The 18,358-nt window shown below is 49.5% G+C and overlaps 2 protein-coding genes across 3 annotated transcripts; one reads left to right on the forward strand and one right to left on the reverse strand.

The window, feature by feature from the left end:
* The first annotated feature begins 4,670 nt into the window (after positions 1–4,670).
* LOC127336102 (uncharacterized protein C24H6.02c-like) lies at positions 4,671–9,925 on the forward strand. The gene is made up of 2 exons (XM_051362866.2): positions 4,671–4,810; positions 9,213–9,925. Exons 1-2 carry the CDS (start codon positions 4,729–4,731, stop codon positions 9,701–9,703), a joined length of 573 nt encoding a protein of 190 aa, XP_051218826.1. The 5' UTR covers positions 4,671–4,728; the 3' UTR covers positions 9,704–9,925.
* Positions 9,926–12,450: 2,525 nt separating this feature from the next.
* LOC127336101 (xyloglucan endotransglucosylase protein 6-like) lies at positions 12,451–14,280 on the reverse strand. Of its 2 annotated transcripts, none has more exons than XM_051362864.2 (3): positions 14,045–14,280; positions 13,838–13,942; positions 12,451–13,354 (listed from the first exon to the last, which is right to left on the reverse strand). In XM_051362864.2, exons 1-3 carry the CDS (start codon positions 14,211–14,213, stop codon positions 12,654–12,656), a joined length of 975 nt encoding a protein of 324 aa, XP_051218824.1. In that variant the 5' UTR covers positions 14,214–14,280; the 3' UTR covers positions 12,451–12,653. The 2 variants fall into 2 exon arrangements, with proteins under 2 accessions (XP_051218824.1, XP_051218825.1); XM_051362865.2 differs by having other exon boundaries at positions 13,842–13,942; positions 14,045–14,279.
* Between the last annotated feature and the right edge of the window lie 4,078 nt (positions 14,281–18,358).

An 18,358-nucleotide genomic window follows, 5' to 3' on the forward strand; every position in this document is an offset into this window, starting at 1 on the left:
AGAGTGTCCACTAGTGAAAGTATGATCCCTAGGCCTTGTTCCTAAATACTGCTATCGCTGCTTGTTTACTGTTTTACTGCGTTACTACTGCTGCGTTACTACTGCTTGTTTACTGTCCTGGGCAAAGCACTTTTCTGGTGCCGTTGCTACTATTTATTCATACCACCTATATTTCACTATCTCTTCGCCGAACTAGTGCACCTATTAGGTGTGTTGGGGACACAAGAGACTTCTTGCTTTGTGGTTGCAGGGTTGCATGAGAGGGATATCTTTGACCTCTTCCTCCCTGAGTTCGATAAACCTTGGGTGATCCACTTAAGGGAAACTTGCTGCTGTTCTACAAACCTCTGCTCTTGGAGGCCCAACACTGTCTACAGGAAAAGGAGGGGGCGTAGACATCAAGTATATCTATCCGTCATCAGGATGGACAAATCCCACTGTTGATCCATATGCCTCAACTCATACTTTCCGGATACTTAATCCCACCTTTATAACCACCCATTTACGCAGTGGCGTTTGATGTAATCAAAGTACCTTTCCGGTATAAGTGATTTACATGATCTCATGGTCGAAAGGACTAGGTAACTATGTATCGAAAGCTTATAGCAAATAACTTAATGACGTGATCTTATGCTACGCTTAATTGGGTGTGTCCATTACATCATTCATATAATGATATAATCTTGTTTATTAATAACATCCAATGTTCATGATTATGAAACTAATCATCTATTAATCAACAAGCTAGTTAAGAGGCTTACTAGGGACTCTTTGTTGTTTACATATCACACATGTATCAATGTTTCAGTTAATACAATTATAGCATGGTATATAAACATTTATCATAAACATAAAGATATATAATAACCACTTTTATTATTGCCTCTTGGGCATATCTCCAACAATTGAGTCCAGGCCGGAGTCTCGCTTGGGGGGGGGGGGGGGGGTCGTCCTTGAAATCTGGCAGCACCTTTGGGGAAGCCGGATCAGTCACGTCCTTCAAGTAGAAGAAGTTGTTGGACCAGTACCGCACAGAATCATGGCGATCTGTGTGCGGGTACACGCGCCCGGGGCGGAGCTTGAAGGTGATGCCACCGCAGGTGGCCAGCGTGGAAGTCTGTGAAACTTTCTCCTTTTTGACGGAGAAGTAGTACTGGAAGAGGGAGAGTTCCGGGGTTATCCGGAGGTGGCCTTCGCACAGCCTCGCGTGGTTGCTGGCCAGGATGCTGTTCGGAGAACTGTGGTAAGGTTGAAGCTCGTACGCCCTCAGGATTTCTGAGAAGAAATCGCTGGGCGGGAGAGAGAAGCCACGCTCGACGAGCGCCTTGGTCACCACCCACTCTCCGGCTTCGGGAGCCGGAAACAGGGCGCCTGGGATCGAACGCCAAGATCTGGGTTTCAGAAAGCCTTCCGCCTCGAGGTTGCGGAGTTCGGTCTCCGTGGTGGTGCAGGGCCACCATTTTCCCTTGGCTTCGCTATCTCACGTGCGAGCCTTTGATTTCTTGGTGGCTGCTTCCTCCACCTTCCTTTCCATTTGTTCAGCACCCGCAGTTTCCTCTGGGTTGGCTGGTGATCCTTCTATGCTCTTGCCGGAGTCTTTTTGAGGCTCCAGATGAACTGGGACGAGGGGAGGAGGGGCGGATGAGATTGGAGTCACCATGATCGGCTCGGACGAGGGAGGCGGAGTAGAAGAAGACATCTACAAAGATAATGCGAGTTGGCTAACTTAGTCGGATCCAATGTTAAATACCCTAGGCATCCCTACCAACTACGGCGAGAAGGTAAAGCTCGAAGGGCTTACCGGAATGGATTCCGCGGTGGTCGGAGTCGCCGGCGGTGAGGTTTCGCTGCGGTGGCTCGCCGGACTTCAGAACACGAAGAACATCACGCGGTGGCGATGGTGCTCTGGTGATCTTCCGGCGGACTCCGGTGCGGCGGAGGAAGAGCTCTGAGGCGGCGTTGTGCTGAGAGGTGAGAAGGGGGCGAATGGGGTGATTTAGGGTTGAACGGCGGATATTTATAGGCTGAGGGGAGGAGATTCGTGCTCTGCATCCTGTGGTCGGAACGCAAGCGTCGCGCTGTTGGATGGCTGACATGTGTCGAAAACCCTAAGCGGTAAAAATGGCTAAGGATAAGTTACCGCTCAAATCGTCCAAAAATGGCGCCAAGATTGGCGGAACCATTAGAACTCTTCGAGGTTCCGGGTAAGAGTTTAAAAGTTGCTGACCGTTATCTCAGCAGGGAAGTAATCCGAAAACGCGTTGTAATAATGATGTCGATGGATGAAGTCCCGCGGGATAAAGGTATTTTCCGACTAAAAGTTGGGAAAGAAGAAAATATGAAGTTGGAGTTCTTCAAGTTTCCCCATGTTATCGAGATTGTCGGAAGCTATACAGTTTTAGCAAGGCGGAAACAAGAGGTGAATCTCGGAGAACTGTGGGGGCTACTGTTGTGGGTATACTTCATGGGTGTACCATCGACAGTGCCTAGATCCAGCAAGCCCGGGTGGCCCACAGACGGTGATGTGGCATGTGGCCCATCGGGCGGCCCAGTTGCTGTTGATCATGAAGGATGAAGTCCGGCCCAGGATCAGGGAGTCGGATCCTAACCGACCTTCGGATGAAGCCGGATCCGTGAAGGCCTATGAGGGACCCGGATCCAGTACGCCGTAGATGGAAGGCGGATACTTGACGTACACGGCAAGATATTGTACCATAGTTAGGCAACTTGTAATCCAGCTAGGACTCTCCATGTAAACCCTAGATCCGTGCGCCTATATAATCCGGATCCCGGGAGCCCTAGAGGCACAACCACAACTCATTGTAACAACGCGAAAGCGCCAAGATAATTCCAGACAAGCAGCAGTAGGCCTTGCCATCGTGCAGGTGGTCCGAAGCTGGGTAAATCGCGTACCACCGTCGCGAGGACTCTCCGCCCAATGGTCCCTACTTCTTCTCCCCTCCATGAGGATCCCTCCTCTGGAGTACCGTCGAATAGGCAACGACACCACCGGCCCATGCCATATAGTAGCCGGTAGCAGAGCCGACACAAATGCATGGGTGCACCGGCAGTAGACCCTTTGTTTAGGGAAGACCGTCCCACACCAGCGCGTCCTATACGACTAGTCCCAAGAAAATTTGATTTTTCTTTTTATCAAATTACAACGTTTTGCATAGCTTGAAAAATAAATTAAACAAATGACAGATTTTAAACACACAAATTATTTTTCACAAATAGTTAAAACATAGAAATTAAATTACTCATACAGAATTTAAATAAATTCTAATGCAACATGTTCATGAATCATGCGGTGTTTCCTCTCCACACCCACAAATGCTCAACTAGATCATTATGTAGTTGAGTATGAACACATGCATCTCGGATTTTTTGATGCATCTCGAGGAAATCAGCAAACTCAGTGGGTGCCTCATAAATCTCAGCAAGAGGACCCTGAAAATAAAATTGATGGTCGTCATGCATTGGTGCGTCGCGCCCACTCTCTATTATTATGGTGTGCATAATCACACAAGCGTTCATCACCTCTTACATCTGAGACTCCGACCAAGTGAGAGTAGGGTACCGAACATGGGAGGCAAGGTGGGAGATGGCAGAGGTGTCGGCTGTGGCTATGACGGCCGTTTCTCGGTGGGCAGGCAAAGTTCAGGCACAGGGGAGGCGACATCTGCCATCTCGGAGGGAGGCGGATCGAAGGGGAGGCAGATCGGAGGGGGTGGAGGTGGAGGTGGTGGAGAATGGGCGTGTTTGGATAATTCTAACTCGCACTTTGAAGCATCTTGATACTTAATATGGATTGGACAGAGTATTTGATGTTCCAACTTTGTCCTAAATTATTGAAAAGTTCTCATTATCTCTGATACTTCCTTCATTCCACTAAAGTTTTCCGAGATTTGCCTAAATTTAGATGTATCTAGACACTAAATAGCATCTAAATACATCTAAATTTTGTTAATTGTCAGACAAGTTTGATGGGACGGAGGGAGTATTAGATTAGTTCCATTAGAAACATCTTAAATATATTTTCATGTTGTTTATATTTTTTAGAGATATTGTATTTTTGCGGGATTCTTAGGGATATTGTAGGAGTATATGTCGAAAACCTCAAATGTAGCCTAGCCCAGTCTTATTTTTCTTTTATCAAACTTTAAAACTTTTGATTTCAAAGTTTCAAAACATTTCAAAAAATATGTAGACGTAGAGAACGTTCAGTTCAAAACTATCGGTGTGTAAGTTTTCAGATCGAAATATATCATATTTTGCCCCCAGTAAATATAACAAAATCTCATAAAATGATAAAATCTGGATTTTAGTGTACTGTTGACTACTGTTCACTCACCAGTGCTGAAATCAAGATTTGTTATTTTTCTGAGCCCAAAATACAACATATTTCAATCTAAAAATTTGCACACTTGCAGATTACAATATTATCTACATCACAGTATTTTTAATTTTTTTTTAACAAGTTTGACATTAATTTTTTCATACTTCAAAAAATGGCATACATATAGCCTGGACTTCAGAAGTTGAGGCCCATATGCAGAGCAGGCCGAGCGTCAGAATACATGGCCCTATTCTTCTTCTTCTCCTCCAAGAAGACACGGTCATTTTGCTCAGAGAAAATCAGACACGGACATAAACAAAGCTCAAAGAAAGAAAGAAAAAAGCACCCGCGGCCGCCGTCTCTCTCCTCTCCATCTCTCCTCCGACGCCATGGCCGCAGCCCGGATGCTCCCGCTACTGCGACGCCGTCTCGTAGGCGTCCTCTCTCAGCCGCCCGTTCCTTCCTCTAGAGGTGATCCCCAGATTCCTTACCCTCCCTCTTCGTCCCGGCGTAATTCTCAGCAAGCTCGTTGATTCCTGGGTCAAAATCTGTTACTTGGTTCTTCCGTTGTTTCTAGGAGGCTATATTAAATTGTATTGCTCCGCTGATTATACTACTAGATGATGTCCCACGCGTTGCTGCGGGTTGGGAATGTGTTAATACATCTTTGAAAATTTGGGAATGTAAAAATAACTATACATTTTTAAACATAAGGCCTAAGCCCTGCTTTAAATTAATAAAGCCACGAAACCGGCAGATACAGAGTGCATACAAAGCAAACACAGCGAACAGGACACATATACACAAGCTAACAAAGGATAAAAAACTACCAGCTTCACTTGACACGCCGTGTCCATCGTCTTCTCGAACGCCGACACCAGGAGAAGCAGGGGCAGTAGGGAGCATCATCCGCAGGCACACTGCTTGCATTTCTGCCACAAGAACGAAAGGAGGCCAGCACACGGTCTCTGACTCCGAAGAGGGATCCCTTCCCTCTCGCCCCGGATCGCAGGGTGCCGCACCGTCGGAAGGTAGAGAGGTTCCCCCAAGAACGCACCATCGCTGAGACTACCCAAAGCTCAAAGGAGAGATCAAGACCAGCTGCCGCATCAGAAGCCACGCCACGGCCACTGCCACCCACATCACCGTCCAGAGGACGCACGCTGACGAACGAAGGCGCACCAGGAGGATCGGCAGACAAAAAGCAGCAAACACCACCAGACCCAAGCTTGCGGAGCAACCTCCAGACCTGGCTCGACGCCGCACAAGGAGCACCGCCAAGAACCACCACCGACAACAGAAGAACCTTGCCAACCACCCAGCAGCCCCGGACGGTGCCTTCAGGAAGGGGAACGACGTCGTGACGCCGCCACCGCCCAAGCAGGGACTAGGGTTTTCGCCCTGGGCAGGGGGTTGGGTGGGGAGGGAGAAGGGACCTCAACGAAGCCTCCAAGGAGGGAATCGGCGCCAGGGGCGTCGACGACGTCGTGGCCACCGCCGGCTAGAGGTTTCCCCCGGTCCCGACCAACCCCACCACCAACTACGAGGCCACAAACACGCAGATCTGGCCGAGAGTTGCGAGCTTCACCGGTCGGGGGTGGAGATCTCCCCAGATCTGACGCCGCGGGCCGGCGGAGGGCCCCTAGCGTCGCACCACACGTTCGCCGCCTCCCCGCCGCCCACACGGCCGAGGACACGAGCCCGCACCACCCACGGCCGCCGCTCGCCGCGTAGAAGACGGCGCCGTTGCCACCATCCGGAGCCGCCGCTCCGGCGTCCAAAGATCCCCACCGGGGTCACCACCAGCCGCAACCGTCCCCGGATGGAGGAGGGGTTCGCCGAGCAGCGCCCCAGCCATGGCGGCCGCCGCGCAGCAACCAGCCCCCATGCTGCTGCGCCGCGGAGCGAGGACCACGGGCCGAGGAAGGAATCCCCGCCGCCCCCTTCACCGGCGACGCGGCCTTCGGCCGGCGTCACCTCTGGGGGCGACAAGGAGGGGCGGAGGAGGAGGGGGGCCGGGCGGCGGCGCTCTTAGGGTTTCGCCCCCTCGGTCGCCTGGAGGGGGCGACGCGAGGGGAACGGTTTGGGGCTTAGATTTCATAACTATACATTTAGTAATAGAGAGTATCAGTCAAGCTAAAAATACATAATGCTGCTAAGCACCTTGCAGAAAGGTGCAATGAATCCCATCTATATTTATGAGTTTGAGAGTTTGAAACAACACTGTGTCTAATGTACAAACCATAAATAAGTTGACCATTGGAAGAATGTGACTCTGCTTTGCAAAATTGACCCCACTATCAAGGCACGATGGGGTAAAGGATACTGAAATCAAAGAATGGATTGGTAAGTTAGATGAATAACTCAAATCACTTAAGTCAGGAAAGAGGACAAAGCATATATTTTTTGGAACAGAACTGAAGGGAAACATCTCCAGTATGGCAATCCTGGGTTGAGCGGTATACATGTTAATTTCCACCTGCTAAGTCATTGTGCACCCATTGATCCACAATAGCCACTGGTCCTTAAATAGCACCCTTTGAGTTTCTCAGTTTATCTAACCTATATAGTTTAGCTTGCACATATCATCAGAACGATAATAAAGCATAGTACAGAAGAACAGTATGAAAAGGAAACAAACAGTGTAGAAACTTTACAGTAGTATGGTTCATCATTTGCTCAACTTTCCACACTACCTGAAACAATGATAATCCAATGTTATATTCACAAATTACATTGGGCACTTATAATATGTGGTTAGACCATGTTACTCTCACATGACAAATAAGTAAATTCAAAGCGTCCATCTCACACCTTGACTTTGATTCTTTGTGAAAAAACAAGTGACCAATAGATCTATTGATTGTTTGCCAGTCCACAAATGCATGATACAAACAATAATAAAATGGTAGAATATGGAGAAATAAAACTGATAAAGTAGATGGGATATTAGATATTTATGGGACGCGATAATAAACGAATTCAGCGTTTACTTCACTGCATTGTCAGATATTATGGAAAAAAGAAAATGGTGACAGGGTATGAAAAAGAAGGGAAGTACAGATAGGTATAATCGTTGCTGTCACTGCATCCATGATCAGAATCACACTGCATAAATAGAAACGTGTGTTGTATAAAATTTCTTTTCAAAAAAAATGTCTCGCAGAAAATTAGAAGTGAAAAAATAGGCAATGCTTTTAGTACTTGGTGCATATCAATCCTTGTTGGGAGACAAACTTGAAGCCAGACAAATCTAGAGTGGAAAACAGGCAATCCTGCTCTATCCAGAATCTTCGTCTTAAGCTGATAAGCTAAACCTGTCAAATGTTGAAGACTTTGCTGCCAGAGATTATACCAGAGTAGAGCATGGGACAGCATGGTATAACTCAGTACCTTTGTGTGAAATGATTTTTCTTTGTTAAATTCATGTGTATATCTCATGGGGCAGTAATGTAATAGTAGCTACTACTATGGATAATCCACATTAGATAGAACGAAAACATGCTAGGAAAACAAATCAGAAAGGCTATAATTGTGAATTCAGAATCAAGAATTGAAACATGGAGAATTAAATAAATGCATTATTATTGAATGCAAATTGCAGCACTGGATTTAGCCAGTGGTGGACCTTGCAGAAAATCCTTGGGGGCGAAGGCGCAAAATAACAACAAATTTTTCTTTGTAACACCAAATTATACGACAGGGAAAAGCTAGAAATTGTAGTATTTTCAGAAACTTATATAATTAGACTGATTTGTCCAAATTCGAGCAATAGAGGAGTCTGAAGAGGTTTCTTCTGGTTCAGGTTCAGCTACTGCTCTTGCATGAGGTGTTGCATCTGTTGGTGGTTCAGGTTCATCAGCTTCACAATCAGCCCTCTTTCTTTTGAAAAATGAATCTCATATCATGATCGAGGCTGAACTTCCCCAACTTAGATGCAAAATTCAGAACAAGAAAAGCAAAATTGAACACACGATTACCTTTGGAAATTGGGAGGAAATCAGTAGAGGGGGGAGATCAGCAGCCACTCCAGTACTCCACACGGTTGGGATCGGGAGGCTGCTCCAGCCGTGCTCACCGCCAGAAAAGCCTTTCTGAAAATAGTTACCCATAACAATTCAGATACTATACAAATATTGACAAACTGAAACAAAACAGGCACTCACAGGCTACAAACTTCAAAGTACATTTTTTTAGAATGAAAATACATCTATTTATCCAGTGCATCATATCAACAAGTGCATGTAGAAAAGGTTCAACTACACACCTTAATACTATCAGGACCTTCTTTTGGCAAAGAACCCAGTGTAGTTGTTCCAGCCAGGTTCAAGCAGCCGGCCTCGTAGTCATCATCCTACTCTATTCCAGAGTTAACCACCAATTAATTATTAAACACAATCGGAAGTTATATCAAGGGAACTGATAGCAAAGCCAAACTGCAACATTTTATTCTTTAATATTTGTTTGATGTCACGCTTGTTTTGTTGATGCCTCCAAGCGAAGCGAAATTTGGTTTCCTCAATGTTTCTTCAATATAAAATCCACTTAATGGCAGGCTAAATTAAGCTCCAAGGAGAAACAACAAAATACCAGAGAATGTGAAATAACAGAATGGTGTTAGAACCATTCCATTAGGATCAAAATTTTAGGGCATTTTGTTACTGAAATCCTTACTGATGTATATGTTACAACTGTTACTCAATCCATCTTATAGGAGTGTCCCTGACTAGTTAAGAGCATATGTTTTGGTGTGCGAACTATTAGTTCCTGCCAGAGTGGAAAAATAGTGACAATTCATGATATGTATGTCACCTGATTGCACATCTGCATTGACATTGACTTAACAGCAAACTGGGAACTCTTGTTATTCCAGGACTATTGTTTCCGTCTCCGACAACCACAGGGTTTAGGTCTCTCCAAACAATCATCGAATCGACCAATAACGTGCCGCACGGCTGTCGCCAGGACCCGGAGGGTTCCAAAACCTTTGCCCCACCACCGCCATCTTTGGTACCTGCAGCGCAGTCAAGCTTCAAAGTCAGAGATGCCTCGAACTTGCAAATCTCGCCGAGGCATGACCTGGCAATGATCTTCACGTGCAAGCTCTGCGACACGAGGTCCATGAAAATGGCCAGCCGGGAGTCGTACGAGAACGGGGTGGTGGTCGCGCGCTGTGGTGGCTGCAATAACCTCCACCTTATGGCAGACAGGTTTGGTTGGTTTGGTCAGCCTGGGAGCATCGAGGACTTCCTGGCAGAGAAAGGGGAAGAGGTTAAGAAAGGCGCAACGGATACTCTCAACTTCACTCTGGAGGACTTGGCTGGGACTCAGGTCAAGCCGAAGGAAACTTATGGGGAAAATTAAGTTTCTTTGCAGTATGTAGTCTTATGGTCCAGCTGCTATAAAATGGTTAGGGAAAAGAAATCGGCCGGTTTCATGGCTTCTCAAGTAGAATACTACAAGTTGCTAAGTTTTTGCTTAAAACTGCAATACTGAATTTCTTGTAGTGTACTACTCCCATTTTGTAGCAGATTTGGATTGTGTATTATCATCCTTGTTCCATCATGTTCCTGACGAAACAAGATACCGAAATGCTTCCTTCTTAACTTTTTTTAGTTACTTGGAAAAATGCGTGGATTGCAACGAGAAATATACATGCCCGTGGGAGTAGCACTTGTGGAGCACAGCCGCAGGTCATGCGGCAGAGGGTTTTCTCCAAATTTGTAATCTACATAATTCGACTTGATAGTAGAGAATAATTTTACTTTTCTACCCAAATGAACGTCAAGTTGACACAACAGCAAAAATGACTCAAAGAGTAAGAAATATATGTTTATACATTCTTATTTTACCCCCAAAAAAATGTATGCTTGTTTATTAATTCAAAGAAACTTGATTCAGTGACCATAAGAGTTGGACAACCTCACATTCAATAGTCTTTTTTTCCCTCAGAATCTGCAATGGTGCTCCGTTTTTCCAACAGAGCATCATCATTTTGCATTGATGTTGGCATCTACAAAACAAGAAAACCATCGATGAGAAAGAATTATCTGTGATAGACCATTTCTTCAAACTACAAGTGTTCCTTGAACTGCACAATGTACCCACACACTATTAAAAACAGAGGAGCACCACACATGCCCAAGACAGGATACAAAGGTGCTGAAGAACAGGTGCACCACCACCATACAACTCCAAGCAAACAACATATAAGAAAAAAGAGCACCGCCTAGAGTGGAGGGAACCTTCAACAGTAAATAAATCACTGCCAAGAGGTGAAGCCGAACACCGATCAAACAAGGCCTCCAAGGCGAAACCTTCAGGAAGGACACGACACCAAAGCACCTCCACCACCCGTCTCGGAGAGCAAAGAACTGTTGTGAAGGTCCCTTCAAGACGGAGATGACACCCACGGACACCACCACAGTTAGCCTCGCGAAAACCAGACAAGATTTTCACCCTAACAAACACTTTCCACACTCGAAACGTGGTACGGCTAGACTGCCGCACCACCACCACTGAATGTTGAACGCCACCCATCACGTCACTCAGCCAACACGCGAGCCACGGTCACCGCGACTCCCACCACCAGGGCCGCCACCCCAGCATCCAACTCGAAACCTCTCTCCGACACTATAACGCGCCGATGCCATCCACTCCATCCTCCAACAACCCACAGCAAAGCACGGGCAGGCGGGGGCGAAGTCGGGCAGCATCGCCGCGATGGCTGCATAGCGAGCAGGCACCAGGCCACGTGTGAGGAGTCCTGAAGGTCCATGTAACTAAAGAAATACGTAAAATAGGGTTTTTCGTTCCGTACCATTAGAAACAAATAAAAGAGGGTCTCGTTGAAAATCTCTGAAATCAATTTAAAACATGTTGGGAACCTAACATATCATAAAAATAACATATAATAAACACCAAGTTCATGGACACATTTAAATGTATCAGTAGAGGATTGACGTTGTCAGGCATCATGGTTGCGGCGACGACATGTGTGACAAGGTTAATGCCTTGACCCCTCTCCCGAAGATGAGTCTATAAAGATGGCGTCAACGACTCCTTGAGTGCGAGCAACGGTGCATGCTGAGGGTCAGCTGGACCGGTTTGTTCTCCCAGCTCGTCATTGGGCGGTTTGGTGAGGCCTCTGGTTTTAAGATGAAGTGCATGAATTTCTGTGTAACGTTTTTCGAATAATGAATAAACTAGGTTGTGTGCATGATTTTGTTCAATCTCCATTTCGGAAGAAATAAAGTTTAAGGTTTGAGTTCTCATTCCATTAGGGTAAAATAACAATGGAATTTCTGAGTACCCATTAGTAGACATGTGAGGTTTCAAGTCTCTTGCTAAAAAAAATCCTACATTTTCAAAACGAAACAGCTCGTGGATCACAGTGTCTGCCACTTCAGAGATAATTTTGCCTGCATTATTTCGCCCTAGCAACTTACAGGCCATCTGTTTATCCATTTCGGTGCTACACATGCGGCACTCCAGTGTCTCGTCCACACGCCCCCACAGGTTCCACTCTTCTACCTGAAGAAGAGAGACTCAACGTCTTTCGGTACTGCCTGATGGGTAATGTCGAATCCAATCCATGGAAGGAATGTGCACTCACTCGCTCGCCATGTACCCAGCGTAGTGGTGTCGCTTCAAAGTCTGAAGAAAGACAGGTCGAGCTACATACATCATGGCAGCCGGCTCTGCAAAAGCCAAGAAAAGAAAAGGCTTGGTCCACTCCGACCAAAGCAAGCATGGTGAAAAGATGGAGCGGGGTACTCTAGCCCGTGATCAGATTCACACAAGCTTGGTGATGAGTCCAAAGTCCAAGCCGTTGTTTGTGAGCTCAATGCTGATCAATGGTGGTGAGTACTGACGCCTTATCCTTTTGGGCGTTTCCTGCAACCAAGACAGTGCATCTACGTACTGCCCCGATGGACCACGCTTGAACTGTACCTCTACTTACTCAGTTACTGCCCTTGATTAGAGTGTAGCAAAGTGGTACTGGATCTAAGCTTAGAGCAGGGCCAGTACTGGATTGGGGATGATTACACTGACCAACACAGTATCAATGGGGAGCATTTTGCTCGAAAGATGGAACACAAGAAAGCAGATTTTGAGAAGAGACGATGCACCATCATATTCTTCAGGGACGAATTTGTACAGAAGACACCCCCACATAACAAGATAAACTACACGGCAGATAACCAGCACGACCCAAAGTTCAAGCAGATAGAGAGAGCTAAATCGACGACATAGTGAAACGAAGTAAACCACCCCGCAGGTGCATCCGATCCATGGAACTCATGGATCCATCCTAATTAAGAAACCAACCGGCGACGCGAGAGATGATCAGCGGCCAGCGCACTCTGGCGGCTGGACTGGGAACCGGTCGGTGTCGACGCAGTAGTCGTAGACGAGGTGGTGCGCGCGCGCCCAGACGAGCTGGTGCGTCTGGTGCACGGAGAGCTCCTGCATGTCCTTCTCCTTCCACCAGTACCTGCCCTCCTTGCCCCACTGGGTGCCCGTGCACCGCGCCACCTCGCCGGCGTCGGAGTCGGCGGCGTCGGGCGCCCAGGCGCAGCCCTCGACGCTGACGTCCCGGAAGGTGGCGACGAAGGGCGCGTGGGACCAGTCCGTCTTGACGAGGCCGCCACGGGTGGCCCAGTCGTCCGCGTTCCAGATGGAGCTGTACACCGCCATGGGCTGCGGCGACGGGAAGGCGATGTCGGGGGTGGTGGTGGAGTTGGGGTGGCGGTGGTGGTGGCCCTTGGTGGCGGTCTTGTTCTCGTAGACGCGGATGGGTGTGTCGTCTACGAGGAAGACGACCTGGCTGGGGTTCCAGAGCACGGAGTATGTGTGGAAGTCGGCGGTGGGGTCGAACCAGAGGTCGATGCGCTGCTCCCGGTTGCCGACGCCGTCGATGTAGAGGTTGGTCTGCACCAGGTAGGGCTCGCCGGTTACGTTGCCCAGGAACTCGAAGTCGAACTCGTTGTGATTGTCCCCGGCCGAAGATAGCTGCAGTTGCGCATTCATGGATGAGTCAAATTAGATTTCAGTCGGAGGTTGAAGATGCAAACACTACAAGTACAAGCTTGTGGTAAATCAGTTAGGGTAAGTCCAATTTCATTCAGGGTGATTTGTTAAAAAGTTGATGCTGCTTTTAAGAAGAAAGTTGTCCTGTTACTGTGCTTATTCACGTGCTGTGTTTGTTTGTAAATTGGTTCTTGGCAGCTTCCCCTGAAGCTGATAGACATTTCAGGCAGGCCCCTCACTGAAGCTGAACCTGGCAGACATTTCAAGCATGTTCCCAGCATTGGAATTACCACGGGTGTCATCCATCCCCGTTATAGTATTTGACAGATTATTAATCCTAAAATGGAATTACCATTGCAACATGCAACTAGTAGAATGAAGCATTTGAGGTAGCAGATGTAAACGGCAAAGTTGAGCAAGGAGCAAGGAGCAACGAGCAAGGAGCAATGCAAAGCCTGCACTCACTCACATAGAAAGCAGTGACGACGCCGGCGGAGTCCCCAGGCACGAGCTTCAGATCGGCGGTGGCCTTGCCATACAGGAACCTGTTCTTGGACGCGAAGCCCCCGCCTGTTGAACCCAAATGCAGCAACAAGGAGGCGTCAGCAAACGAAGAACTGCCTTTCTGAACAAATGTTGCCTGAAACGAGCACGGACGGGGCTGAATGTTACCTGAGGAGCTGTCGAGGCGGAGCTTGAGGAGGTCGCCGTCGTACAGGACGTGGTCGTTGGCCCAGCTCGGCTGCACCACGCCGTCGAACTTGCTCGCCGCCGCCGCCACGGTGCAAACCACCGCAGCCACGACCGCCGCGGCGAAAACGCCGGTCTTCCACGCCGCCATTGTAGGTGGCTCACTCGCAATGCTCTCCTCTGCTCTGTGGTGGCGACTTGGCTGTGTGAACCGAGCTTGATCGACTAGGCCGGGGCCTGGCCGCGTAATATATAGCCGGGGAACTTGGCTTGCCGGGGAAGAGTAGCACGTGACACGAGGGCGCCACGTCGGAAGCGGAGGTAGCCGTTGGGCGACGTGGCCCCACCGTGGCAGTAGGGCCAGTAGCTCCGTGATGATGATTTCTTTGGCAACTTTCGCGGCATTGGGGCCATTGCCGCTCTCTCGCTCGCTCGTTCTAGCTGCGGCCCAACAGTGCACGCATCATTCATTCCCGTCAGTCAGTACGATCCTCCTGCTAGCTGGCTACAGCTGGGCGTACGTGACACGGTAAAGAGCAAAGCGTGAAAGGTGGTGGTAGAAAAGTAAAGTAAACATCAGTGTGTGTATGTACCGTACCGTCTAGAGTACAGCAGCTGCGTATCAATGTGTCAATGTGAGCGCTCCGGATTCTCTAACTTGCTATAGACAAGTTAGAGATGAACAGTACATCTAACTTGTGCTTATTTTCAATCATTGGATTTAGATCTGATGGTTCACAATAAGCACTACAGTAGCAGTAAACAGTAACGTGAACAGGAGATGTTACAGTACCACGTCGCTACAGTGTTACGTGTACAGTGTTTCGGGGTGATCTGGGCTCTTCAGTTTTGATCGGACGGCTCCAGGAGCAAGTCAGAGAACTGTAGCTGGGTGACTTGCTACTAGCAAGTTAGACAAGCCGCGCCGCAATGTGAGGGCATCTCCAGCGGCGCGACCCAAACGGACGCTGAGCGACCGTTTGCGTCCGCTTTGACCGAAAATGCGTCTGGCACCCTCTCCAGCGGCGTGACGCAAAGTGACCGGGCCGTCCGCGGAGACGTAAACCTGGCCCAAATATGCGTCAGGTTTGCGTCTCGGTGGACACTGCGCGGACGCGCAAAGTGTCCGCTCGCGTCTCCACCGGGCCCGCCTGGCAGCGAGTCTGCACCGAGGGCACCGCTTCGGCGGTCAGTGCTTTCGCGTCTGCGCCGCAGCCTTCGCCATCAATGGCGCGACTGCCTGTTCTGCACGCGCACTGGCGGGCGGCGGCTGGGCTTCTGCGCCGCCTTCAATGGCATCGTATCCCGCGCGCGGATGCCCTTAAAAGTCCACCAGCCGCGTCGCTCCTTCGCCCACACCTCCACTTGCACCACCACCTCTGCAGCGCCATGGGGAAGAAGAATGACTTCGAGGCCTCCGGCAGCGGCAGCAAGAAGATCCCGCTCCCCGTCACGGTGGGGAGGCTTATGTACGGCAAATGGATGCCGTGCGACGCTGGTCGGCGTGCGGTACTGGCGGCTGGCGGCTCAGCTACCGCGGGGTGCCCATCCCTCCAGTACATGCGCGCGAGCCTGATCGGACCGCGGAGATCCGGCGCAGAAGGCGGTATCTGCCGGCGGACCTCCGCGCCGATCCGGCGTACGCCATCGACTCGGAGCTTTGGCGTACGTACCTGTCCACGGAGACGGACATGAGACGAAGGGCTGGCTTCATGGGCGACAGGGATTATCCCTTCGGTCCTGCACCGCCGGCTCGTCGTCAGCAGGCGCCGACGCGTTGTCAGCACGCGTCGACGCGACGTCAGCAGACGCAGCACAATAACGCCGACGACCGCGAGGACGACGACGACCAAGCCTACGCCGCGTTCAACGATGACGACTACATCGAGGCGTTCGCGTACCATAGCGAGGAGGTGAAGGACGACAGCGATGACTACGTCGCTGTCGTCTTCCACGAATGGCAGCAGGCCATGGCGGAGGGCCGGAACTTCGAGTTCCCGGAGAACATGACGGACGACAAGATGGCGAAGGTCGCCGTCCTCGTCTTCGAGTACGACGCGCCTGTGCAGCCGCCTCTGCCCCGCTACGCCACCGCCGTCATGCCGCTGGGCCTATCGGCGGATGAAGCACTTCGACAGGCGCTCCTGGAGTCGTCGGCGCCTCCTCTACCGCCGCCACCGCCGCCACAGCCTTATCCCTGGGCGCCTCCTCCACCGTCGCCACAGCCTTATGTCTGGGCGCCTCAACCGCCACCACAGCCGCAGCCCTGGGCGCCTCCACCGCCGCCACAGCCACAGCCTCCTCAACCTCGAGCACCGGCGGCGCGCCCGACGTACGCTCCCCCGGATGGCTACTGGCCGTGGGTCATACCGGAGCTCATCGTGCTCGACAGCGACGAGGAGCAGCACAGCGACGATGAGCAGCAGTAGGCGTTTAGGTTTTTTTATATTTTAAGTATGTAAATTATGTTTCATGTTAAAAAAAATGATTCATCCTAAAAAATACGTTGTACCGTTGGAGGCACCCCTACGCAAACGGACGCGTGATCAATTTCGACCAAAAGGACCATGCAAACGGACGCGCACGGACGCTAAAATGCGTCGCGCACGTCGAGTAAAGAAGCGACCTGATTTTGGGCAAAGTACGTACGTGCGTACAGCTGCGGCCCCTGCTTGCACAGCACGGCTTGATGGAGAAGCTAGCCAGAGGCAGAGGAGAATATCTAGTGCTACAATAGGATTGTGTGCTACATGATTCCAGGGCGATGTGAACCGTCGATTTGGATTTAAAGGTCGGGATGAAATATAAGTCCAGATCGTCCTCCCACCTCGTACATTTGCGATTTTGACCCCAGAAGAACGCCTCCTTGAAAAATCGTCCGTCGTCTTCTTCCCAATGACACTTAAATCGCACCTCTCCCCAACTCTCCAGAGTAGGTTCCACGAGTTTGAGATGGAGCAGCGGCCGCCACCATCGACATGTGATGGGCATTCTGTTCCTCCTAGGGTGCTGCCGCCTGGACCTGCCGGTCATCTTGTTGTACGGAGTACGCCACTGCTGTTTTGGTCCGATCTGGATCGGCCGTCGTTGTGTTTCAATCTGAACTGGCCGCCACCGTCTTTGAGATAGACCGGAGCCAGCACTTCCTTCTTGTTTTATTTCCTCCGTTGGAGAAAGTGTGGTAACGAACAGAATTGTTTTGGTTGATTGATTTCTTTTTACCTTTCAAGCTTTGATGGCGTGCCTTTTTTTTTTGTCTTCTCCTCAGCTATGCGTTGTTCTTCCAAAAGGCTTATGGTCCTAGTCACTTGAACTAGAAATTTACAGTAGTGCTCAGACTATGGTTTTAAGTTTTAACAATTTCCGATATGAACATCCGTGAAACGGACATGGCCTAAAAGGAATCTGATGTTTTGTAGAGTGAATGCAAGAGAGAGATTAGAAAGGGACCCCCCTGCAAACAATATGAAAAATAACAAGGCCTTTTTTGCTCATGTGCCACGCGGTGGGAGCAGTGTTGGAGTGTGTTCAAATCTTCTCCCTTGAATCTGAATCGATGGTTCAGATCACCCTGGAATCATGTAGCACACAAACATATGGGAGCACTAGATATCTTCTCGGGAGGCACTGCTCTCTGGCGGTACCGTGAGTGATGGGCAACACTGCAATCAAGTGAGGGGTGTTCAAACAAACATTGCGGCTGTGCTTCGGTACACCACTCCCAAGCACATTTCAATTCAAAGATCGTTTGATACCCCTTCGCCCTTTCTCTTTCCCTTCGACAGCCCACAATAAAAGACGACATCATTGGCGAGAAGCCATCCAAGAGCAGTGCCTAGAGTCGACCTTCAAGCAGGAGGAGGAGATCCCCACCCCATTTGGCCGCCCGATCTAGGCGATGATGAAGCCCTTAGAGCATGTCTAACATGCCCTTTACTTTTCTGCCCCGTATAACGCTCGAATTTCGCCTCGTATAAAAAAAATGGTCGATCAGACACCGCTCCGTCTATCAGAACCCGTATTTGACCCCGTATATTTGTAAATTTAAACCGCGGGAAACTTTCATTCATAGTTCGTCGATCATACATAGAAATCGACGTACCTACATACATACAAAATGCGCGATCGGATCGCGACTTCTAGTCGGAGAGGTCGATGATGAACCCATCAGCCTCCGCCTCCGCCTGCGCCTGCGCCGCCCGCGCCTCCGCCTCCTTCACGGCGGCGATGGCCGCCGCCCTTTCTTCCTCCTCCGCCTTGTTCTTCTCGGCGGCGTCCTTGAGGGAGTCTTGAATC

Source organism: Lolium perenne, chromosome 2 (assembly GCF_019359855.2).
Source record: "Lolium perenne isolate Kyuss_39 chromosome 2, Kyuss_2.0, whole genome shotgun sequence".
NCBI lineage: Eukaryota > Viridiplantae > Streptophyta > Magnoliopsida > Poales > Poaceae > Lolium > Lolium perenne.